Here is a 27,971-nt window from a genome sequence, read left to right as displayed (position 1 = left end):
ATAATTCAATTTAGTTGTTAATTTTTGGCCCAAAAATAAATTGCACTTCCTAGGCCCAAAATTATGCACCAAATAAAATATACGAGAAATTATTAATTTACTTGGCCAAAAAATACAAGCCTAAATATATAAGAAACTATACACATACACAAGAGACATTGGGCTTATGTATGTAGTAGCTTATAAGCTTAGGCCCACTAACCTCATTTTGGGTCAATCCTCTTGGATCTTTCTAGTTGTAGCCCTAGTAATAACGAGACCTTTGGTCATGCCTCTTCCATCAAAAGGTACATTTTGTCTTCATCTTCTATCTCTTGCCTCGCTTCTACTTGATTTGATTCCTCTAACACCACAAAATGGGTAGGGCAGATGCAAAAAGTATTCCAACACTTAAGTAAGATATTTACTCGATATAATAAATGCAAATATTAATGAACAATAGTTTATTACCTCAATATGCATCACCATTTATACTAACCATGATGGATCCTAACCTGATGGGCCCTAGTTTGAGATTACCAAATAGGTAATGTGTGCCTTAATCCTTGTTTCATCATGGTTAGACTTAATTATCTTGTTAACCTTATTTGTACCAAACATTTGTTCAATGTCTTTAGTCGCCAAAAGTGTTGAATGATCTAATTCTATAGTTGTTTTTGCATCATTGGTTACCGATAAGATTTGCCATGGTGGGAGACTTAACTCTTTCTATCTCATGAGGTATGTTCATTTGGCAACTCAAGTGATTTGTAAGGTCAGGATGGTCAAGGGTCGAGTACCTATCTTATTGATGGTTAGGCACCCTTAGCTATTCATAGGGTTTTTGGTAGTGGAGGGTGTCGATTTATATTAGTAGTAGTGGTCTTCAGTTAATTAAAGTCCATTTGGTATAAAGTTCATTTAAAACGTATTATGTGTTGTATTGTGTGTAGTATTTTTAATTTAATTTAATAATTTATTATAAGTCGGATTGGTTAAAGTTATCAGATAATAATCCCCTTGACCCATAACCCAACCCAATTATAATTGATTAACAAAAAAATAAAATCAACCCAACCCATAAAAACATAAGTGGGTTGATTTTGGCATGTTAAGTTCGCATGTATATCATTACCTACTTATACTCCTAAGTATTAACATGGGTTAACATGATACTAATATGTTAACATGATATTTTAGAAACTAAATTTATACAATTACAATATTTTAGGATCTAAATTAAATAATTATTTTAGTCTCATTTTTCTTCTCTTTGATTATTTTTTGAATTTTTTTTTAATATTTTCATTTATTTAAACAAAATTGAGTAACACATGTTATGAAAATATAATGGTATCTTCTTTTAACCTTTCTTCAAGTTTTATTAAAGCTTTTTTTCCCTTTCCTTTCCTTTCCTTTCCTTTTTTTATTTTTCACATTTTTATTATTTACTAGTAGTTTAACTTATATACTTCACATACTAAATGTTTATTATATGTAATTAAAAATTACATATACAAATAAATAATATACTTTTTTTTATCATTGGGAATTATAAAAGATACATAATTAAAAAAATATAACGAATCTTTGTATAGATAAATATTAAATTTATGATAAATAATTTATATTATCACTTTTTTAACAATTGATAATTTATTTTATAAATTAAAATTTAATTTATAAATAAATATGATAAATAAAAATTAAATTAAATAAATAATTAAAAAATTCTGAAAAACCTTTTCCATCAAAAGAAAAATTAAAAACAGTTATATTAAAAGAAATTTAAAAATATTCTCACGAATTTAATATTCAAGAGTAAATTTATAAATATCGTTTTAACTTTTTGAAAATTTAATTTTAATAGAAAAAGAAACTCTTAAATAAAATTAAATTTATAATTTTAGTTCTTAAAATATCATTTTGTAGAATTTTGGTCTTTAAAATGATACATAAAAAACTGTTCCTTAATATTTTTTTTTTCACATCTAACACACGTGTCATTTCAGTTAAAGAAAAAATAAAGGTTAAAACCCTATTTTGGTCCCTTATAATCTTTTTTTGTTTCAATTTAGTCTTTCATTAATTTTTAGTCTCAATTTGGTCCCAAATTAATTAATTGGTTTCAATTTAGTCCTAAATTAATTAATTGGTTTCAATGTGGGACTTTCCGTCCAAATTGTTTTAATGGTGTTAACTTTTGGCCACGTGAACGCCACGTAGATGCATACGTGACATCCACGTGGATGAGAATTTTTTTCAAAACACATGGACCCAGAACGGCCCGTTCTGAAACCGGAACGGGCCGTTCTGGGTGCACTTTTGGTGTGTTAATTTTGCCTCCGGAACGGCCCGTTCCAAGTGCAAAATTAGCACACCCAAAATGCACCAGAACGGCCCGTTCCAGTTTCAGAACGTCCCGTTCCAGTTTCAGAACGGGTCGTTCAGGTTTTATTTTATTTTTTTATATATAAAATATTAATAATTTTATAAAATATATATTATTAATTATATTTTAATTATGTTATTATATCCAATAAAATAAATATATTAATTTTTTTATATATTTTATTTTATTATGTTTATCTTATTAATTTTTATCATTTTATTCCTTTAATCTTAAATAAGTTGCAAAAAATTATAAAGTGATATTCCTTTTATCTTATTAATTATTATATTTTTTAATAAAATTAATTAAGAATATTGGTTTAATTGCATTTTTTATCCCTCAAGTATTACAATTGTGCAGTTTTGTGATCTCCAAGATTTTAATTGCATAATTTTAGTCCTTAAAGAATTGTAATTGCGCGATTTTGGTCCTTCAATTTTTAATTGAACAATTTTAGTCCCTCAAATATCATAATAGTATGATTTTTGTTTCTCCCATTAAAAATTAATAATTTTAATATATATATATATATATATAATGTTTTAAAATTAAATAATTATTTATCTATTCAAATTAACGTATATTATAATTTTCGATATTATATCAATAATATTATTAATATATTTATAGATAAACTAATAATTTGATAAATATAACTTGTTATATATTAATATACTTTTACAAAAATATAAGTATATTAATTAGAAATATATATCTGATCTTATATATTTATATTTTTGTAAAAGTATATTAATATATATTAAGTTATATTTATCAAATTATTAGTTTATTTAAAAAAAGGGTAAAAATATTATTGATATTAATTTATCAGTAATATTAAAATACTAATAATATATAAATTTATTTATTTAGTAATAATAAATATATATCATTTGATACATTAAAAAAAAATATACGTTAATTTAAATAAACAAACAATTATATAGTTTTAAAACATTATATATATATATATATATTAAAATTTTAAAATTATTAAATTTTTAATGAGAAAGACTAAAATTCCACAATTATGATATTTGAGAGATTAAAATTGTTCAATTAAAAATTATGAGACTAAAATTACACAATTATAATCTTTTAAGGACTGAAATTACTCAATTAAAACCTTAGACATCAAAATTGCATAATTATAATATCAAAAACAAAATTAAGTAAAGAATATTTTATTCACAGTCCAAATTGCATAATTATAATCTTTCCGTCCAATTGCTTTAACGGTGTTAACTTTTGGCCACGTGGACGCCACGTAGATGCATACGTGGATGCCACGTAGATGAGAATTTTTTTGAAAACACCTGGACCCAGAACGGCCCGTTCTGAACCCGGAACGGGCAGTTCTGGGTGCACTTTTGGTGTATTAATTTTGCATCCGGAACGGCCCGTTCCAGGTGCAAAATTAACACACTGAAAATGTAACCAGAACGGCCTGTTCCGGTTTCAGAACGGGCCGTTCCGGTTTCAGAACGGGACGTTCCGGTTTTTTTTTTTATATATATAAAATATTAATAATTTTATAAAATATATATTATTAATTATATTTTAATTATGTTATTATATCTAATAAAATAAATATATTAATATTTTTTTATATTTTATTTTATTATGTTTATCTTATTAATTTTTATTATTTTATTCTTTTAATTTTAAATAAGTTGCAAAAAATTATAAAGTGATATTTAAATATTTCTTCAAACAAAAAGAGAAAAAGAAAAAATTATTACTCTATTTATAAGACAATTATATTTTATAAAAATAAGTAATTTTAAAATTTTTACCATAAAAAAATATTTTTCAAAATTATTATATTTTTTAATAAAATTAATCAAGAATATTTGTTTAATTGCATTTTTTATCTCTCAAGTATTACAATTGTGCAGTTTTGTGATCTCCAAGATTTTAATTGCATAATTTTAGTCCTTAAAGAATTATAATTGCGCGATTTTGGTCCTTCAATTTTTATATTTATATTTTTGTAAAAGTATATTAATATATATTAAGTTATATTTATCAAATTATTAGTTTATTTATAAATATAGTAAAAATATTATTGATATTAATTTATCAGTAATATTAAAATACTAATAATATATAAATTTTATTTATTTAGTAATAATAAATATATATCATTTGATACATTAAAAAAAATATATACGTTAATTTAAATAAACAAACAATTATATAGTTTTAAAACATTATATATATATATATTAAAATTTTAAAATTATTAAATTTTTAATGAGAAAGACTAAAATTCCACAATTATGATATTTGAGAGATTAAAATTGTTCAATTAAAAATTGTGAGACTAAAATTACACAATTATAATCTTTTAAGGACTGATATTACTCAATTAAAACCTTAGAGATCAAAATTGCATAATTATAATATCAAAAACAAAATTAAGTAAAGAATATTTTATTCACAGTTCTGGAACGGGCCGTTCTGAAACCAGAACGGTCCGTTCTGATTTCAGAACGGCCCGTTTTGCTTCACTGGTGGTGTTTTAATTTTGCAACCAGAACGGCCCGTTCCGGTTTTAGAACGGGCCGTTCTGGGTCCAGGTGTTTTAAAAAAAATTCTCATCCACGTGGATGCCACATATGCATCTACGTGGCGTCCACGTGGCCAAAAGTTAACACCGTTAAAGCAATTTGGACGGAAAGTCCCACATTGAAACCAATTAATTAATTTAGGACTAAATTGAAACCAATTAATTAATTTAGGACCAAATTGAGACCAAAAATTAATGAGGGACTAAATTGAAACAAAAAAAGATTATAAGGGACCAAAATAGGGTTTTAACCAAAAATAAATGAACGATAGATTAATAATAAGCCAACGTTGCTGGATATAAAACCTTGTGGGACTTTCCGTCCAAATTGCTTTAACGGTGTTAACTTTTGGCCACGTGGACACCACGTAGATGCAGACGTGGATGCCACGTAGATGAGAATTTTTTTGAAAACACCTGGACCCAGAACGGCCCGTTTTGAAACCGGAACGGACAGTTCTGGGTGCACTTTTGGTGTATTAATTTTGCATCCGGAACGGTCCGTTCCAGGTGCAAAATTAACACACTGAAAATGTAACCAGAACGGCCCGTTCCGGTTGCAGAACGGGACGTTCCGGTTTTTTTTTTTATATATATAAAATATTAACAATTTTATAAAATATATATTATTAATTATATTTTAATTATGTTATTATATCTAATAAAATAAATATATTAATATTTTTTTATATTTTATTTTATTATGTTTATCTTATTAATTTTTATTGTTTTATTCTTTTAATTTTAAATAAGTTGCAAAAAATTATAAAGTGATATTTAAATATTTCTTCAAACAAAAAGAGGAAAAGAAAAAATTATTACTCTATTTATAAGACAATTATATTTTATAAAAATAAGTAATTTTAAAATTTTTACCATAAAAAAATATTTTTCAAAATTATTATATTTTTTAATAAAATTAATCAAGAATATTTGTTTAATTTCATTTTTTATCTCTCAAGTATTACAATTGTGCAGTTTTGTGATCTCCAAGATTTTAATTGCATAATTTTAGTCCTTAAAGAATTATAATTGCGCGATTTTGGTCCTTCAATTTTTATATTTATATTTTTGTAAAAGTATATTAATATATATTAAGTTATATTTATCAAATTATTAGTTTATTTATAAATATAGTAAAAATATTATTGATATTAATTTATCAGTAATATTAAAATACTAATAATATATAAATTTTATTTATTTAGTAATAATAAATATATATCATTTGATACATTAAAAAAAATATATACGTTAATTTAAATAAACAAACAATTATATAGTTTTAAAACATTATATATATATATATATTAAAATTTTAAAATTATTAAATTTTTAATGAGAAAGACTAAAATTCCACAATTATGATATTTGAGAGATTAAAATTGTTCAATTAAAAATTGTGAGACTAAAATTACACAATTATAATCTTTTAAGGATTGAAATTACTCAATTAAAACCTTAGAGATCAAAATTGCATAATTATAACATCAAAAACAAAATTAAGTAAAGAATATTTTATTCACAGTTCTGGAACGGGCCGTTCTGAAACCAGAACGGCCCGTTCTGATTTCAGAACGGCCCGTTTTGCTTCACTGGTGGTGTTTTAATTTTGCAACCAGAACGGCTCGTTCCGGTTTTAGAACGGGCCGTTCTGGGTCCAGGTGTTTTAAAAAAAATTCTCATCCACGTGGATGTATGCATCTACGTGGCGTCCACGTGGCCAAAACTTAACACCGTTAAAGCAATTTGGACGGAAAGTCCCACATTGAAACCAATTAATTAATTTAGGACTAAATTGAAACCAATTAATTAATTTGGGACCAAATTGAGACAAAAAATTAATGAGGGACTAAATTGAAACAAAAAAAGATTATAAGGGACCAAAATAGGGTTTTAACCAAAAATAAATGAACGATAGATTAATAATAAGCCAACGTTCTGGATATAAAACCTTGTGGGACTTTCCGTCCAAATTGTTTTAACGGTGTTAACTTTTGGCCACGTGGACGCCATGTAGATGCATACGTGGATGCCACATAGATGAGAATTTTTTTGAAAACATCTGGACCCAGAACGGCTCGTTCTGAAACCGGAACGGGCAGTTCTGGGTGCACTTTTGGTGTATTAATTTTGCATCCGAAACGGCTCGTTCCAGGTGCAAAATTAACACACTGAAAATGTAACCAGAACGGCCCGTTCCGGTTGCAGAACGGGACGTTCCGGTTTTTTTTTTTATATATATAAAATATTAACAATTTTATAAAATATATATTATTAATTATATTTTAATTATGTTATTATATCTAATAAAATAAATATATTAATATTTTTTTATATTTTATTTTATTATGTTTATCTTATTAATTTTTATTGTTTTATTCTTTTAATTTTAAATAAGTTGCAAAAAATTATAAAGTGATATTTAAATATTTCTTCAAACAAAAAGAGAAAAAGAAAAAATTATTACTCTATTTATAAGACAATTATATTTTATAAAAATAAGTAATTTTAAAATTTTTACCATAAAAAAATATTTTTCAAAATTATTATATTTTTTAATAAAATTAATCAAGAATATTTGTTTAATTTCATTTTTTATCTCTCAAGTATTACAATTGTGCAGTTTTGTGATCTCCAAGATTTTAATTGCATAATTTTAGTCCTTAAAGAATTATAATTGCGCGATTTTGGTCCTTCAATTTTTATATTTATATTTTTGTAAAAGTATATTAATATATATTAAGTTATATTTATCAAATTATTAGTTTATTTATAAATATAGTAAAAATATTATTGATATTAATTTATCAGTAATATTAAAATACTAATAATATATAAATTTTATTTATTTAGTAATAATAAATATATATCATTTGATACATTAAAAAAAATATATACGTTAATTTAAATAAACAAACAATTATATAGTTTTAAAACATTATATATATATATATTAAAATTTTAAAATTATTAAATTTTTAATGAGAAAGACTAAAATTCCACAATTATGATATTTGAGAGATTAAAATTGTTCAATTAAAAATTGTGAGACTAAAATTACACAATTATAATCTTTTAAGGATTGAAATTACTCAATTAAAACCTTAGAGATCAAAATTGCATAATTATAACATCAAAAACAAAATTAAGTAAAGAATATTTTATTCACAGTTCTGGAACGGGCCGTTCTGAAACCAGAACGGCCCGTTCTGATTTCAGAACGGCCCGTTTTGCTTCACTGGTGGTGTTTTAGTTTTGCAACCAGAACGGCCCGTTCCGGTTTTAGAACGGGTGTAACACCCCAATTTCCTTAAAAGGATATTTTTATTAGTAATGGCATTTTCGTAATTATTGATGGCATTTTCGTAATTTTAATAAAGGGACAAGGGTATTTCTGGGTTTCGGAACGGGTCGTTCCAAATGCAGAACGGGCCGTTCCAAAAGAGCGAATATGCTATTTTTTTCAAGTTCCAGAACGGGCCTGGAACGGGCCGTTCTGGATGGAGAACGGGCCGTTCTGGTATGGAGAACGGGCCGTTCTAGAAACAGAACGCGTCGTTCTGCTGAGTCTCGGAACGGGCCGTTCCGGTTTTGGAACGGGCCGTTCCAGTTGAGAAATCTGCCCACGTTTGAAGGATCCGGAACGGGCCGTTCCGAAATCAGTACGGCCGTTCTGGTTGCGCCAGGAGGCCTATAAATAGGGGCAGGGGGGTGAAAATTTGGTACAGAGGAGAAGAAGTGAAAATTTTAGAGAGAGAGAGAGAAAGAAAGAAAGAGAGAGAGAGGGAAAGAAAAAAAAGGGATCTAGAGGAGGAGACCCTGCCCAAGTTCCAACTCCGCCTATCCAGGTAAGGGGGGAGTGAGAACCTCGCTCAAGGGTGTGGGGATAATTGTTGGATAGTTGTTTGTCGGATTGGCCCTCAATCCTTTGTCGTTATTCTGTTTAATTTCTATTTACTCTACTTTTTGTTGAAGGTGCCGTTGTTCTGTCTAAATTTCTATTTACTTTACTTTGCTTTTTGTTGAAGGTGCCGTTGTTCTGTCCGATTTTCTATTTATTCTACTTTGTTTTTGTTGAAAGTGCCGTTGTTCTGTCTGATTTTCTATTTACTCTACCTTTTTCTTTGTTGAAGTAATAAATGAATATGAAATTAATGTTAATAATACATGAGTTTTAATATGAATATGAATGCTCTCTGAATCTCTGTGAATACCTATGCAGACCTTATGAGGAGTATTGATGACATGACCATGTGAAATATGGACAAATGACATGATGTGACACCCTCTACCCCAACATAATTACAATAGATATAAACCATCTATATATAAATTCTTTCTTAGTCTAATATAAAATAATTATCTCAAGTATCATTGGGTAAAAGATGCACATTCATAATTTTCAACTGTAAGTATCAAATTGTCAAGAAATAATAAAATAAAGATTATAGATTAATCCCAGTAAAGGTGGCAGGGCCTCCTAGTTAGGAATTAACTTATAATCTTTTAGTAAAATTATAATATGACAAAAATACACACTTTCAACATAAATAACATAAAAATTACAAAAGAAAAAAAATAATAATTTAACAATTAGTCTAGCTAATCCCGATGTCACATCCTATCAGAGCGAAACCCAAACAGAAGCCTAAGCTTCACCACCAACATCCTCAGCCTCATGCTAATTATCTGCATCATAATTTAAATATACACAAAAATGACAAGGGAGTGAGAAACTTCTCACTCAGTTGCAGATATAGAAATAAAAGTTAAATAGCACACACACACGCAATATAATTCACATATATAATCAATCTCACATATATGCTTATGTATAATGATTTCCTTGACTTGACTCACTAATGTATGCATGTGGCGCCATACAGAAGTTGCAGAATTTATCACTGGTGACCCAAAGGTACACCTATCACTGGTGTTCATACACCTCGTTAGCATGTTACATCACTGGTGTCCCGAAGGCACACCTATCACTGGTGTTCATACACCTCGTTAGCATATCGTGGGTGACTCAAAGGTACACCTTGTTAGTCGTGGGTATGCGGCCTCAGCGGCACACCTGGAGTAATATGTGCATATGATGCATGTCATACATTCACAGACTCAACCTTTAGCATGTTACACATATCATATTCATATTTCATAATTAAGAATTATTTTAATAATCCAATTTAATAGTCCAATAGTCCAACAGTCCAAACAGTCCAACAGTCCAAACAGTCCAACAGTCCAACAGTCCAACAATCCAACAGTCCAGAGGTTGCTTAGGTATCATATTTTTCAATAATAATATATTAAGATCTTTTAAGTAAAGTAGGAAGCTTAAAAGGTAATATAAGATAATAAGGAGGCTCAGCCTTCCATTTAAATAATAGATTACAAATTTATAAATACTTAGGAGGCTTAGCCTTCCATTCAAATAACAGATTCTAATATGTAAATAAATAAGATATAAAACAAAACACATCAATAATACATATTCAAAGAAATAAACAACAGGCAAGGGATCGGGAGCCAATCCAACAAACAAACTATTTAACAATTATTCCCACACCCCCAAGCGAGGTTTCCCACTCCCCCCCTTACCTGGGTTTACAGAAATTTGGGCAGAATCTCCTCTCTTCTTTCTTTAAAAGGAATCGGAATTAGGGCAGAATCTCTTCCTCTTTCTCCTTAAACAAGGCACTAGAGCAGAACCTCCTTTTCTTTCTCCTTCTCTCTCTCTTACTTTCTCTCTCTATTTCTCCAGAATTTCCTTCTCTCTAGAATTCTAAATTTTCAAAACCTTAGGCCCCTATTTATAGAAATTTTGAAAATACTATGCACTATGCACTATTCATTAAAATAATATTATAAATTACTATGCACTATGCACTATTCATTAAAATAATAAAATTTATTAAAATTTATAAACTTCAGATCCGCAGCCCCCTCTGTAGCCGCCAGTTACTGTGCACATGCACAGTAAAATACTATTTACAAATACGTAAATACGTATTTATGAATAGTGAAAAACGTATACGTGAATAGTAAAATACATGAATAGTAAAATACGTAAATAGTAAAATACTTAAATAAAAATATGACAAACCTTCTAATAATCTCAATAAATATTTAAAATCAAAATAACTTGTTTTATTTATTAAAATTTGGGATATTACATTTTTAAACCCTTTAATAATTTCATAAATATTTAAAATAAAAAATAACCCTTTTTCATTGAATAAAATTTGGGATGTTACATTTACTCCCCTCCTTTTAGAAATTTCGTCCCCGAAATTTGCTTGAAAATATGAATGAATAAACTTCACGTATCTTGCTTTTTAAATCCTATGCAACCTTACTACCTTATTGATGTACAACTCAAAAGATATCTAAGGATACTCTTATGACCTCCTTCTAGGATTGCTTTAAGCTCTGACATACTAGAAATGCACAACTTATCCTTAAATCTCAAAACTTCATCCACTCCAAATTTAAACTCACTCTCCATACCTTGATTCAATTTCTCTACTTCTCTTTCATCTTAGACCATCACGCTTCTGCTGCGCCACTCTGATACATTTTAGCAACTCCTAAATAAATATTAAGAGTACTCTTATGTCCTTTCAAGTTTACTAAGCATCCAAATGTTTCCTTTCTAATATCTTGCTTACTTGGGTCACTAATAAAGGATCTAACTCCTGGTTCCTCTAATCTCACCCATTAATAAGTCAATGCTACTAGAGATAATCTTACACATCAAGCATAAGTTTCTAAATTCTGCAATCAAATTCACTCCTTAAATCATCAAAATAATAAATTAGTGATCATCGTAATCAAAATATCTGCCAGAATATTGTTTTTACTTCTACGATTATCTATAAAGATCAAGCTCCTAAGCATATGTTACATATATCATATCACTAATTTTACTACTCCATCTACAACCAATTCAAATTTTTATCCATCACCTTATCTTATAGCCTCGTATCTTGTCACCAAAATGAATCAACTAATTATATTTTCTCAAATTTCTTTCAATGATCCACTTGTTACTCGAGTCATACCTAGTTTTACATTACTAGGAGTAATCTCACAAGGCAGACTTAAATTTCTAATTTGAGTCCAAAGATCCATAAGGGAAAATATAAAGGTTTCCTACACAAAACATCGGTTACCACAATAACTTTGGCTCAATAACTTTCAAAATTAAAATCTTATTCCTTAAAGATTTTCAACTATCTCTTTCGGTCAAAAGATATTTAAGGCTCTTATGATCGCTAAATACCTCAAGCTTAGTATTATACCAGTAATGTCTCCAAAATCTCAAGTGTAAACATTACAACCCCTAACTCAAGGTCATGGAAATAATCCATCAAACTTGTCTTCAAAACATCACTCTATACCACATAAAACTCACTAAAGTCCGGTAACGTTATCACTAGTCAATGTTTCCATAAGAGTTGAAACTACTCTCAAACCTACTATTCCACATAAAGATAATACTTCCTCCTAGTGAATGTAGTTAAGGGCAATACTATCCTAGAAATTCCTTTAATAATTCTTTAATAATAATAGGCTAACCTAATAAAACTCTTATCCTTCCTAACTGGCTTAGATATTTCCTCATTTTAAACACAACTTCTACCTAAACAGATCCATATTTACCTCAAATGGAATTTACAGGAACTAGAAAACTTACCTCATATAATAAAATAAAATAAATATAATAGTAATACTTAGACAATTTAACATATACCCATCTTAGATATATCTTCATCTTCAACTATAATATGATCATATCACACCCTAAAATCACTTTCACTAACTACACGACATTCACCAATTGATCCCTAAGGTCATCTATCCACAAATCAACATGCATGCATATTAAATCATATTAGAATACCTACTTTAAACCTGTTTATATACCATTCATAAGTATGTACATGAACAACCTTTACCACATAGCATCATACAACCTTAAACAACCTCTTAATCCACATGATAACATCCCAAATATCTTAACAAAGTCAATTCTTATCATTGCATTGCCTACTAACCCAAAAATATTATTATACAGCCTAATTTCTTTTTTTTAAATAACTATCAAAGAAAACAACACATAGAGAGTTCAATTCTTCCATTTGATCTTATCCTATCATCAAAGAAAACTAATTGATTAAACTACAACTCTTAGAAAGACATAAGATTCCAAAAAGATCATCTCCTTAGCTAAAGATTCAAAAATCACTTCAAGTATATTCAGCGCTTACAACTAAACTTCTGATCATCGAAGCAGTCATAACTAAAGTTTCAAACCTCTGTTTTATCTTTTTCCAATTCCATTGGGAAAATAATATCCAAAGCCATAATCTTCATAAAGACCGCAAAAAAAAAAAAAAAAAAAAAAAAATCTAATTCTGTCAATATGATACTCAAACTGTCAAAACTGTAGCGAAAATATTTTCTACACCAAACAACATTAGTGTATCAATATATCTAATGTCACAAAGTACCTCAACTCTTTCCAAATTCACTCCTCAATTTCTCGTTCAAGCTTCTCAATACTATCCTCAACCGCAATAACTCACATGCTACCTAAACCATAAATAATTAACTTGTCAATAATAACACTTAAGGGAATTATCATCATTTCGATCTCTCACCAAGGAGACAACCACCCTTAGATTGAACCTGCTACAACTATAGATGTCAAAAACTCCACCAATCATAAACTCTTAGTACACTCAATGTATCACTCACATCCAAGGTTCTAATAGCTCTAGTTGGCTAACACTATCATGACTATCTTTCCTCTAATTACATAGCAATATCAAAATCAACAATATCAACACAAAACAAACATCATCATCATAATACACAACAAATAAAACATAGTCAGAGTACACAACAGAGTCATGATAAGCACATAACACACACGTTCGATTAAATCGACCTGCTCTGATACCACTAAATGTGACACCCTCTACCCCAACATAATTACAATAGATATAAACCATCTATATATAAATTCTTTCTTAGTCTAATATAAAATAATTATCTCAAGTATCATTGGGTAAAAGATGCACATTCATAATTTTCAACTGTAAGTATCAAATTGTCAAGAAATAATAAAATAAAGATTATAGATTAATCCCAGTAAAGGTGGCAGGGCCTCCTAGTTAGGAATTAACTTATAATCTTTTAGTAAAATTATAATATGACAAAAATACACACTTTCAACATAAATAACATAAAAATTACAAAAGAAAAAAAATAATAATTTAACAATTAGTCTAGCTAATCCCGATGTCACATCCTATCAGAGCGAAACCCAAACAGAAGCCTAAGCTTCACCACCAACATCCTCAGCCTCATGCTAATTATCTGCATCATAATTTAAATATACACAAAAATGACAAGGGAGTGAGAAACTTCTCACTCAGTTGCAGATATAGAAATAAAAGTTAAATAGCACACACACACGCAATATAATTCACATATATAATCAATCTCACATATATGCTTATGTGTAATGATTTCCTTGACTTGACTCACTAATGTATGCATGTGGCGCCATACAGAAGTTGCAGAATTTATCACTGGTGACCCAAAGGTACACCTATCACTGGTGTTCATACACCTCGTTAGCATGTTACATCACTGGTGTCCCGAAGGCACACCTATCACTGGTGTTCATACACCTCGTTAGCATATCGTGGGTGACTCAAAGGTACACCTTGTTAGTCGTGGGTATGCGGCCTCAGCGGCACACCTGGAGTAATATGTGCATATGATGCATGTCATACATTCACAGACTCAACCTTTAGCATGTTACACATATCATATTCATATTTCATAATTAAGAATTATTTCAATAATCCAATTTAATAGTCCAATAGTCCAACAGTCCAAACAGTCCAACAGTCCAAACAGTCCAACAGTCCAACAGTCCAACAATCCAACAGTCCAGAGGTTGCTTAGGTATCATATTTTTCAATAATAATATATTAAGATCTTTTAAGTAAAGTAGGAAGCTTAAAAGGTAATATAAGATAATAAGGAGGCTCAGCCTTCCATTTAAATAATAGATTACAAATTTATAAATACTTAGGAGGCTTAGCCTTCCATTCAAATAACAGATTCTAATATGTAAATAAATAAGATATAAAACAAAACACATCAATAATACATATTCAAAGAAATAAACAACAGGCAAGGGATCGGGAGCCAATCCAACAAACAAACTATTTAACAATTATTCCCACACCCCCAAGCGAGGTTTCCCACTCCCCCCCTTACCTGGGTTTACAGAAATTTGGGCAGAATCTCCTCTCTTCTTTCTTTAAAAGGAATCGGAATTAGGGCAGAATCTCTTCCTCTTTCTCCTTAAACAAGGCACTAGAGCAGAACCTCCTTTTCTTTCTCCTTCTCTCTCTCTTACTTTCTCTCTCTATTTCTCCAGAATTTCCTTCTCTCTAGAATTCTAAATTTTCAAAACCTTAGGCCCCTATTTATAGAAATTTTGAAAATACTATGCACTATGCACTATTCATTAAAATAATATTATAAATTACTATGCACTATGCACTATTCATTAAAATAATAAAATTTATTAAAATTTATAAACTTCAGATCCGCAGCCCCCTCTGTAGCCGCCAGTTACTGTGCACATGCACAGTAAAATACTATTTACAAATACGTAAATACGTATTTATGAATAGTGAAAAACGTATACGTGAATAGTAAAATACATGAATAGTAAAATACGTAAATAGTAAAATACTTAAATAAAAATATGACAAACCTTCTAATAATCTCAATAAATATTTAAAATCAAAATAACTTGTTTTATTTATTAAAATTTGGGATATTACATTTTTAAACCCTTTAATAATTTCATAAATATTTAAAATAAAAAATAACCCTTTTTCATTGAATAAAATTTGGGATGTTACACATGAGACCTAAGAATTGACTATTGAGACAAACTATGATTATGAGACTATGACAAATGAGGACATGATGTACTAAATGAAATTATGTAACAAGTTAAATATTGAGTCAATGAGATTATGATGGTATGACATGCATCATACGCATATATTATTCCAGGTGTGCCGCTGAGGCCGCATACCAGTGATGTAACTTGCTAACGAGGTGTACCTTGGGGTCACCAGTGATGTAACATGCTAACAAGGTGTACCTTAGGGTCACCAGTGATGTAACTTGTAACCAGGTGTACCTTAGGGTCACCAGTGATGTAACCAGGTGTACCTTAGGGTCACCAGTGATGTAACCAGGTGTACCTTTGGGTCACCAGTGATGATATGTGAAACTTCCGTATGGCGCCACATGCATGCATTTATGAGATGAGTCCATGACATCATTGCATGATAAATGAATGTATTTGTAATATTGATGATGTATGTGTATTGTTTACATGTGACTTATATTTGTTGTGTGTGTGTGGGTGCTATCTAACCTTTATTCTTCACCTGAAACTGAGTGAGATGTTTCTCACTCCCTTGTTATTTTTGTATATGTTTTAAATTATGTTGCAGATGATCAGCATCATGGGGATGTTGGTGATGAGGCTTAAGGCTTCAGTGGGGCATGCTCTGATAGGATGTGACGTCGGGCATAGCTAGGTTTATTTTGGATGTTATTATATTAAAAAGCTTTAATTTTCTCTTCTTATGTAATTTTGAACATTCTTGAGAAAAGACCAAAATGTACATCTTTATTATACTATTTTATTATATGATTTCAAAGTTATAAATTAATTCCTAACTAGGAGGCTCTGCCACCTTTGCTGGATTAATCTATATTTTCCTTTATATGATTTCTTGAATCTTAATACTTATATGTTGACTTTTTATGATTGATGAGTTACGAATGTGAATCTTCTACCTTATAATATTTGAAACAATTGTTTTATACGTGAAAGATGTTATTAAACTATGAAAGATTTTATTTACCCAAAAAGAAAAAAAAGAAATTTTTCTTATTATTTAATTGTGAATTGATGATGGGGTAGAGGGTGTCACAACGTGCCGTTCTGGGTCCAGGTGTTTTAAAAAAAATTCTCATCCACGTGGATGCCACGTATGCATCTACGTGGCGTCCACGTGGCCAAAAGTTAACACCGTTAAAGCAATTTGGACGGAAAGTCCCACATTGAAACCAATTAATTAATTTAGGACTAAATTGAAACCAATTAATTAATTTAGGACCAAATTGAGACCAAAAATTAATGAGGGACTAAATTGAAACAAAAAAAGATTATAAGGGACCAAAATAGGGTTTTAACCAAAAATAAATGAACGATAGATTAATAATAAGCCAACGTTGCTGGATATAAAACCTTGTGGGACTTTCCGTCCAAATTGCTTTAACGGTGTTAACTTTTGGCCACGTGGACGCCACGTAGATGCATACGTGGATGCCACGTAGATGAGATATTTTTTGAAAACACCTGGACCCAAAACGGCCCGTTCTGAAACCGGAACGGGCAGTTCTGGGTGCACTTTTGGTGTATTAATTTTGCATCCGGAACGGCCCGTTCCAGGTGCAAAATTAACACACTGAAAATGTAACCAGAACGGCCCGTTCCGGTTTCAGAACGGGACGTTCCGGTTTTTTTTTTTATATATATAAAATATTAATAATTTTATAAAATATATATTATTAATTATATTTTAATTATGTTATTATATCTAATAAAATAAATATATTAATATTTTTTTATATTTTATTCTTTTAATTTTAAATAAGTTGCAAAAAATTATAAAGTGATATTTAAATATTTCTTCAAACAAAAAGAGAAAAAGAAAAAATTATTACTCTATTTATAAGACAATTATATTTTATAAAAATAAGTAATTTTAAAATTTTTACCATAAAAAAATATATTTCAAAATTATTATATTTTTTAATAAAATTAATCAAGAATATTTGTTTAATTGCATTTTTTATCTCTCAAGTATTACAATTGTGCAGTTTTGTGATCTCCAAGATTTTAATTGCATAATTTTAGTCCTTAAAGAATTATAATTGCGCGATTTTGGTCCTTCAATTTTTATATTTATATTTTTGTAAAAGTATATTAATATATATTAAGTTATATTTATCAAATTATTAGTTTATTTATAAATATAGTAAAAATATTATTGATATTAATTTATCAGTAATATTAAAATACTAATAATATATAAATTTTATTTATTTAGTAATAATAAATATATATCATTTGATACATTAAAAAAAATATACGTTAATTTAAATAAACAAACAATTATATAGTTTTAAAACATTATATATATATATATATTAAAATTTTAAAATTATTAAATTTTTAATGAGAAAGACTAAAATTCCACAATTATGATATTTGAGAGATTAAAATTGTTCAATTAAAAATTGTGAGACTAAAATTACACAATTATAATCTTTTAAGGACTGAAATTACTCAATTAAAACCTTAGAGATCAAAATTGCATAATTATAATATCAAAAACAAAATCAAGTAAAGAATATTTTATTCACAGTTCTGGAACGGGCCGTTCTGAAACCAGAACGGCCCGTTCTGATTTCAGAACGGCCCGTTTTGCTTCACTGGTGGTGTTTTAATTTTGCAACCAGAACGGCCCGTTCCGGTTTTAGAACGGGCCGTTCTGGGTCCAGGTGTTTTAAAAAAAATTCTCATCCACGTGGATGCCACGTACGCATCTACGTGGCGTCCACGTGGCCAAAAGTTAACACCGTTAAAGCAATTTGGACGGAAAGTCCCACATTGAAACCAATTAATTAATTTAGTACTAAATTGAAACTAATTAATTAATTTAGGACCAAATTGAGACCAAAAATTAATGAGGGACTAAATTGAAACAAAAAAAGATTATAAGGGACCAAAATAGGGTTTTAACCAAAAATAAATGAACGATAGATTAATAATAAGCCAACGTTGCTGGATATAAAACCTTGTGGGACTTTCCGTCCAAATTGCTTTAACGGTGTTAACTTTTGGCCACGTGGACGCCACGTAGATGCATACGTGGATGCCACGTAGATGAGAATTTTTTTGAAAACACCTGGACCCAGAACGGCCCGTTCTGAAACCGGAACGGGCAGTTCTGGGTGCACTTTTGGTGTATTAATTTTGCATCCGGAACGGCCCGTCTCAGGTGCAAAATTAACACACTGAAAATGTAACCAGAACGGCCCGTTCCGGTTTCAGAACGGGCCGTTCCGTTTTTTTTTATATATATAAAATATTAATAAATTTATAAAATATATATTATTAATTATATTTTAATTATGTTATTATATCTAATAAAATAAATATATTAATATTTTTTTATATTTTATTTTATTATGTTTATCTTATTAATTTTTATTATTTTATTCTTTTAATTTTAAATAAGTTGCAAAAAATTATAAAGTGATATTTAAATATTTCTTCAAACAAAAAGAGAAAAAGAAAAAATTATTACTCTATTTATAATACAATTATATTTTATAAAAATAAGTAATTTTAAAATATTTACCATAAAAAAATATTTTTCAAAATTATTATATTTTTTAATAAAATTAATCAAGAATATTTGTTTAATTGCATTTTTTCTCTCAAGTATTACAATTGTGCAGTTTTGTGATCTCCAAGATTTTATTTGCATAATTTTAGTCCTTAAAGAATTATAATTGCGCGATTTTGGTCCTTCAATTTTTATATTTATATTTTTGTAAAAGTATATTAATATATATTAATTTATATTTATCAAATTATTAGTTTATTTATAAATATAGTAAAAATATTATTGATATTAATTTATCAGTAATATTAAAATACTAATAATATATAAATTTTATTTATTTAGTAATAATAAATATATATCATTTGACACATTAAAAAAAATATACGTTAATTTAAATAAACAAACAATTATATAGTTTTAAAACATTATATATATATATATTAAAATTTTAAAATTATTAAATTTTTAATGAGAAAGACTAAAATTCCACAATTATGATATTTGAGAGATTAAAATTGTTCAATTAAAAATTGTGAGACTAAAATTACACAATTATAATCTTTTAAGGACTGAAATTACTCAATTAAAACCTTAGAGATCAAAATTGCATAATTATAATATCAAAAACAAAATCAAGTAAAGAATATTTTATTCACAGTTCTGGAACGGGCCGTTCTGAAACCAGAACGGCCCGTTCTGATTTCAGAACGGCCCGTTTTGCTTCACTGGTGGTGTTTTAATTTTGCAACCAGAACAGCCCGTTCCGGTTTTAGAACGGGCCGTTCTGGGTCCAGGTGTTTTAAAAAAAATTCTCATCCACGTGGATGCCACGTACGCATCTACGTGGCGTCCACGTGGCCAAAAGTTAACACCGTTAAAGCAATTTGGACGGAAAGTCCCACATTGAAACCAATTAATTAATTTAGGACTAAATTGAAACTAATTAATTAATTTAGGACCAAATTGAGACCAAAAATTAATGAGGGACTAAATTGAAACAAAAAAAGATTATAAGGGACCAAAATAGGGTTTTAACCAAAAATAAATGAACGATAGATTAATAATAAGCCAACGTTGCTGGATATAAAACCTTGTGGGACTTTCCGTCCAAATTGCTTTAACGGTGTTAACTTTTGGCCACGTGGACGCCACGTAGATGCATACGTGGATGCCACGTAGATGAGAATTTTTTTGAAAACACCTGGACCCAGAACGGCCCGTTCTGAAACCGGAACGGGCAGTTCTGGGTGCACTTTTGGTGTATTAATTTTGCATCCGGAACGGCCCGTCTCAGGTGCAAAATTAACACACTGAAAATGTAACCAGAACGGCCCGTTCCGGTTTCAGAACGGGCCGTTCCGTTTTTTTTTATATATATAAAATATTAATAAATTTATAAAATATATATTATTAATTATATTTTAATTATGTTATTATATCTAATAAAATAAATATATTAATATTTTTTTATATTTTATTTTATTATGTTTATCTTATTAATTTTTATTATTTTATTCTTTTAATTTTAAATAAGTTGCAAAAAATTATAAAGTGATATTTAAATATTTCTTCAAACAAAAAGAGAAAAAGAAAAAATTATTACTCTATTTATAATACAATTATATTTTATAAAAATAAGTAATTTTAAAATTTTTACCATAAAAAAATATTTTTCAAAATTATTATATTTTTTAATAAAATTAATCAAGAATATTTGTTTAATTGCATTTTTTCTCTCAAGTATTACAATTGTGCAGTTTTGTGATCTCCAAGATTTTATTTGCATAATTTTAGTCCTTAAAGAATTATAATTGCGCGATTTTGGTCCTTCAATTTTTATATTTATATTTTTGTAAAAGTATATTAATATATACTAATTTATATTTATCAAATTATTAGTTTATTTATAAATATAGTAAAAATATTATTGATATTAATTTATCAGTAATATTAAAATACTAATAATATATAAATTTTATTTATTTAGTAATAATAAATATATATCATTTGATACATTAAAAAATATATATACGTTAATTTAAATAAACAAACAATTATATAGTTTTAAAACATTATATATATATATATTAAAATTTTAAAATTATTAAATTTTTAATGAGAAAGACTAAAATTCCACAATTATGATATTTGAGAGATTAAAATTGTTCAATTAAAAATTGTGAGACTAAAATTACACAATTATAATCTTTTAAGGACTGAAATTACTCAATTAAAACCTTAGAGATCAAAATTGCATAATTATAATATCAAAAACACAATTAAGTAAAGAATATTTTATTCACAGTTCTGGAACGGGCCGTTCTGAAACCAGAACGGCCCGTTCTGATTTCAGAACGGCCCGTTTTGCTTCACTGGTGATGTTTTAATTTTGCAACCAGAACGGCTTGTTCCAAGAGTGATAACATGTTACAACTGTTACGAGAAGGGACACAAAGCTCGGGAGTGCCCCAAGAATAAGAAAGAAATAACAGAGGTTGAAGGGAGCGCTAGCAAGCCTAGAGCCACAGGAAGAGTATTTGCCTTGAGTGGTGTTGAAGCTACTTAATCCACAGATTTCATCCAGGGTATGTGTTTCATCAATGGAACCCCTCTAATTGTTTTATATGACTGGTGCGACTCACTCTTTTATATCACGTGTATGTCTAAATTACCTATTTTTTTCTTGTCTTTTGAACTAATAGTAGAGACACCCACTAATGGTTCAGTGATCACTTCTGATGTCTGTCCAAAGTGTCCCTTGACTATTGATGGTAGAGAATTCATGGTTGACTTAATTTGTTTGCCTATAAGTTAGCTAGTGAAATTAGGAGCTTCCTTGGATTGGCTGAATACTATAGAAAATTCATAGAGGGATTCTCCAAGTTAGCATTACCTTGACAAGTTTGACTACGAAAGGAGTTGTGTTTGTATAGGATAGTAAATGCAAGGATAGTTTACCGGGCCCTTGAGGAAAAGTTGACTAGTACACCTGTTTTAGTATTGCTTGACTTTTGTGGTTTATTGTGATGCTTCTAAAATAGGTTTGAGTGGAGTGTTGATGCAAGAAGGAAAGATAGTGGCTTGTGATTCTAGGCAACTGAAAACTCATCATAGGAATTACCTTACTTATGATTTTAAGTTAACGGTTGTAATATTTAGAGACATTGCCTATATAATTATAAGCTTGAGGTATTTATTGATCGTTAGAGCCTTAATTATTTGTTGACTGAAAGAGTTAAGTTAAGTTTAAACTACTAAGAGGACTAATATTTCAAACTTAGATTTGAGTAAAGTCATTGTGGTAACCGATATTTTGAGTAGGAAATCTTTATATTTATTTTCCTTTATGATTAGAGATTCAAATTAGGGATTTAAGTTTGACTTATGAGATTACTCTTAATAGTGTAAAACTAAGTATGACTCGAATACTAAGTGGATCGTTGAAAGAAATTGGAGAAGCATAATTAGTTGATTCATTTGATAACAAGATATGAGATTATAGGATAAGGTGATGGATAAGAATTTGACTTGGGTATAGATGGAGTGGTGAAATTAGTGATCTGATATGTATACCTAGTGAACTTACACTTAGGTACTTAATCTTTAGAGATAACCATAGAAGTAAAACCAATATTGTAGCAGATACCTCGATTATGATGACCTCTGATATATCATTTTGATGATTTAAGGGTTGGATTTGATCGAAGAATTTAGAGACTTATGCTAGATGAGTGAGATTACCCTTAGAAGCATTGAATGGATTATGCTGAAAGTAACTAGTGAATTAATGGATGAGATTAGGGAAGCTTAGGAGTCAGGTCTTTTCTTAGAACCAAGTGGAGAAGATTGGTAGAAGTATAGATAACCATTTTTGAGTAGAAATCAATGTTGTTTTGAGGAGCAAGAACCAATTTGGGTGTTTAGTAACCTTGAATTAAGAAAGATGATTTTAGAGTAAAGACATACGAGTGTTCTTGAAATATATTTACGAACTACTAAGATGTATCAGAATTGCGCAGCGGAAGTGTAGTGACCTAAGGTGAAGAGAAAAGAAATCATATACTCGTGTTTAATATACAAGAAATCTTTACAAATTTTGTAGCAATTAGACGTCTCATTTTGGAAGTAAGATGGTGAATGGATAGACCTTAATTATAGGTTTGTTTGAGACATTTAAGAGATTGATTTAGATTCCTTAAAAATTTACTTGTCTTACCCTTAGATTTCCTTGGTAAAATGAATAGAGTTGTAGGTAGTGAGGTTGCATAAGAATTAGAAGTAAGAAGCGAAGAATTTACCATTGCAAAATTTCGAGGACGAAATTTCTAAAAGGAGGGGAGAATTGTAACACCCCAATTTTTTATAAAGAGTATTTTTGTATTAATGGCATTTTCGTAATTAGTAATGGTATTTTCGTAATTTTAATAAAGGAATGAGGGTATTTTTGTAAACTTATTATAAATGGCATTCTCGTAATTTTGTTAAAGTTTTTGGGGTATTTTTGGTTTCTGGAACGGGCCGTTCCAAATGTGGAACGGGCCGTTCCAAATGATAAAATTGTGTATTTTTGGGACGTCCAGAACGGGCCCAGAACGGGCCGTTCTCCTTTGGAGAACGGGGCGTTCTCCTTGCAGAACGGGCCGTTCCAGAAGGAGAACGGGGCGTTCTCCTTGCAGAACGGGCCGTTCCAGAAGGAGAACGGGGCGTTCTGCTGGGTTTTGGAACGGGCCGTTCTGATTTCAGAACGGGCCGTTCCAGTTGAAAATTTTGCGTAGATTTGAAGGGTCCAGAACGGGCGTTCCACTTTTCGGAACGGCCGTTCCGGATAGGTCCGCGAAAATGCCTATAAAAAGGCCCCTCCTCCCTCTCAAATCCTCACACCTCTCATCTTCTCTCCCTTCTCTCTTTTCTTTCTCTCTCTACTTCCTGCTGTTGATGGAAGGAGCTTAGGGGGTGGAGGTTCTACCCTAGTTCCGGTCCCGATTTAAGGAGAGAAAGTTCTGCCCGAATTTTGACTACCGTTTAAGGAAAAAGAAGAGGAGGTTCTGCTCAAGTTACTATTCATCCAGGTACGGGGGAAAAGGGGATTATTTATATGTAGAGTACATGAGGGAATTGGGTAGAGGAAGAATTTCTTAGGATTATGATTTTATAATTATTTTATTTGAAGAATCATTAGTTCTATTGAAATTATGTGTTGAGGTTTATAGATATGCCAAATTGTAGGAATAATGATCTGGGAAGAAAGAAGAAATCATAAATGCTGTAAACTAGAATTTGGAATAATTATGAGTTTCACTGTTATATTAAATTGATTATCTTATTGATTATTATAATTTATGAATATTATTGCTATATTACTCGTTAAGAATGGATGATCTTGATGTGAATTGCTTGAGGGGTGTGTAAACCCTCATTTTGTTGGGCTTATCTGTTGTGTATGTGATGTGTATGTGATGTGAAATTATGTACGTGATGTGAATTTGAGTTATGAAATGAGAAGTGTGGAATGTGATTGAGATGTGAATGAGATGTGATTATGGTACTGATGACCAGGGGTGAGCACGACCCTAAGCTGATGGGTAGCGTGACCTTGGCACAGTATTATGTCAGGGGTGAGCACGGCCCTAGGCTACTAAAAAGGGTAGCGTGACCTTGGCACAGTGTTATGTCAGGGGTGAGCACGGCCCTAGGTTGGAAAAAGGGTAGCGTGACCTTGACATAGTGAAATTTGTGTGGATTATGAATGAATTGTAATGTTCAAGTGGATTGTGATGAATTGATGTAATTGTAAATTGAGATGTGAATATGATGAATGGTCGATAAATTATGATACACACACATATATATATATATATATATATAGATAAATGCTTATGAATATTTTATTAAATAATGAGTTATTATGAGATTATATTGTGATGTGTTTGTATGTACTTTGCATATAGATATTTTCTTTTCTCACCGTATAAACTGTGGATATTTTAGGAGAAGAAGATCCAGCTACGAGTGGCTTCTAGGAGGCCAACAGTTAAAATTCTGGGAATGCTCTGATAGTGTGACATCGGGGCAGAGGATTTCTAGGATGAAATATTTATGTGTATTTGGCACTGTAATATTGTTTTGAAAACAATTTGTAAAACTCTTGTGTTTTATGTTTTAAATCTCTATTAATGTGATTGTTGAATTTTTATGTGAACCCTTTTACCAACTTAGAAAATTTAAACCTTCTTAAATGTATTATTATAAAATTGTTTTTTATATATGTGTTGGGATAGTAAGGGTGTCACATTTAGTGGTATCAGAGCCTGGTTTCGATCCAGGGACCTGTGGGTTATGGGCCCTACCTAACCATAAAGTTAACATGCAAGCACCAATACTCAAGGAACATTCCAATCTCTCATCAAAATATCAAAATTCCAATTCTCAAATACAACCACCTTTGATTCAATTGCTTACTACTATAGATTCCTAAATTCCATTAACCGTAAACTCTTAAATCATCCAAATTTAAGGTCTTTTTACGTAAAAAAAAAAAAAATAAAATAAAAATAAAAAAAAAAGTTTGGAATGGTTAAGGTATTTTGTGAAATGTTAGTACACTAATGCTAGTATGATAATTCCTTATGTCTGTTGTTTATTTGATTATGTACTATTTTCTTAGATTATGGCTGGTAGGAATGATCGTGCAATTGCTGATGCTCTTCAAGCATTAGCACAAGCTGTAAGTAACAACCATAGGACTGAAATCGCTCCTAATTGGTTAGAGCGATTTCAACGAAATAATCCACCTACTTTCCAAGGAGGATATGACCCAGATGTTGCGATGAATTGGCTAATGGAAATCGAAAAGATTTTCAATGCCATGGAGTGTCCTTTCACTCAGAAAGTGAGGTCGGCTACCTTCATGTTGACTGCTGATGCCCATTTTTGGTGGGAAGGAGCACTTCAAAGGATGATTGATGCAGAAATGCAATTGAATTGGGACAACTTCAAGAGGGTTTTTCTTGAGAAGTATTTCCCGGATGATGTAAGAAGCCAGAAGGAAGTTGAATTTCTTGAACTAAAGCAAGGGAATGACACAGTGGCAGAGTATGCTGCAAAATTTGATGCCTTGGTTCGCTACTGTACTCATTACCATGGTGAGGATGGCGAAAGGGCTAAGTGTATTAAGTTCGTGAATGGCCTTCGCCCTGAGATAAAAACAGCAATCAATTATCAAGAAATTTATCACTACCCGACTCTTGTCAACAAGAGTAGAATTTATGACCGTGACAATCGTGCACGTGCTGACTATTACAAGGGAGCTGGAGGTCCTATGCGTACCACAAATTCTAGTGCTTTAGGTAAAAGTAAACCTTACACCAAGTCTACTGGGAATTCAAGTTCTAAGGTGAATAATCAAGATTCGATGCAACGAAAGAGTCAATCTCCAATGGTTGGACAAACATCAAAAGGGGGGAGTGAGGGTTCTGTTCCACGCGATAATTGCTTCAACTGTGGGAAGATAGGTCATAAGGCATATGAGTGTTGGGTACCAAGAGTGATAACATGTTACAACTGTTACGAGAAGGGACACAAAGCTCGGGAGTGCCCCAAGAATAAGAAAGAAATAACAGAGGTTGAAGGGAGCGCTAGCAAGCCTAGAGCCACAGGAAGAGTATTTGCCTTGAGTGGTGTTGAAGCTACTTAATCCACAGATTTCATCCAGGGTATGTGTTTCATCAATGGAACCCCTCTAATTGTTTTATATGACTGGTGCGACTCACTCTTTTATATCACGTGTATGTCTAAATTACCTATTTTTTTCTTGTCTTTTGAACTAATAGTAGAGACACCCACTAATGGTTCAGTGATCACTTCTGATGTCTGTCCAAAGTGTCCCTTGACTATTGATGGTAGAGAATTCATGGTTGACTTAATTTGTTTGCCTATAAGTTAGCTAGTGAAATTAGGAGCTTCCTTGGATTGGCTGAATACTATAGAAAATTCATAGAGGGATTCTCCAAGTTAGCATTACCTTGACAAGTTTGACTACGAAAGGAGTTGTGTTTGTATAGGATAGTAAATGCAAGGATAGTTTACCGGGCCCTTGAGGAAAAGTTGACTAGTACACCTGTTTTAGTATTGCTTGACTTTTGTGGTTTATTGTGATGCTTCTAAAATAGGTTTGAGTGGAGTGTTGATGCAAGAAGGAAAGATAGTGGCTTGTGATTCTAGGCAACTGAAAACTCATCATAGGAATTACCTTACTTATGATTTTAAGTTAACGGTTGTAATATTTAGAGACATTGCCTATATAATTATAAGCTTGAGGTATTTATTGATCGTTAGAGCCTTAATTATTTGTTGACTGAAAGAGTTAAGTTAAGTTTAAACTACTAAGAGGACTAATATTTCAAACTTAGATTTGAGTAAAGTCATTGTGGTAACCGATATTTTGAGTAGGAAATCTTTATATTTATTTTCCTTTATGATTAGAGAT

At 30.1% G+C, this 27,971-nt stretch overlaps 1 protein-coding gene and 1 long non-coding RNA gene across 2 annotated transcripts; one reads left to right on the top strand and one right to left on the bottom strand.

Moving 5' to 3' along the window:
• Nucleotides 1-9,320: 9,320 nt before the first annotated feature.
• Nucleotides 9,321-16,461, bottom strand: LOC145952738 (uncharacterized). The gene is made up of 2 exons (XR_014430239.1): nucleotides 15,252-16,461; nucleotides 9,321-14,336 (listed from the first exon to the last, which is right to left on the bottom strand). It is a non-coding gene; the product is annotated as an uncharacterized LOC145952738 (long non-coding RNA).
• An 8,017-nt stretch (nucleotides 16,462-24,478) lies between these two features.
• LOC145952712 (uncharacterized) lies at nucleotides 24,479-27,194 on the top strand. The gene is made up of 2 exons (XM_083065653.1): nucleotides 24,479-24,555; nucleotides 26,151-27,194. The coding sequence occupies exon 2, from the start codon at nucleotides 26,154-26,156 to the stop codon at nucleotides 27,177-27,179; it is 1,026 nt and encodes a 341-aa protein (XP_082921779.1). The 5' UTR covers nucleotides 24,479-24,555; nucleotides 26,151-26,153; the 3' UTR covers nucleotides 27,180-27,194.
• The last annotated feature ends 777 nt before the right edge of the window (nucleotides 27,195-27,971 follow it).

This window comes from Cajanus cajan, chromosome 10, assembly GCF_000230855.2.
Source record: "Cajanus cajan strain Asha chromosome 10, NIPB_CcT2T_4, whole genome shotgun sequence".
In the NCBI taxonomy this organism is placed as follows: domain Eukaryota; kingdom Viridiplantae; phylum Streptophyta; class Magnoliopsida; order Fabales; family Fabaceae; genus Cajanus; species Cajanus cajan.
Note: the sequence above shows the minus strand (reverse complement) of the source record. Positions and strands in the feature narration are given on the sequence as shown.

Coding starts and splice junctions, on each gene's coding strand:
- LOC145952712 (XM_083065653.1), top strand. CDS start 26,154: ATGGCTGGTAGGAATGATCGTGCAATTGCTGATGCTCTTCAAGCATTA.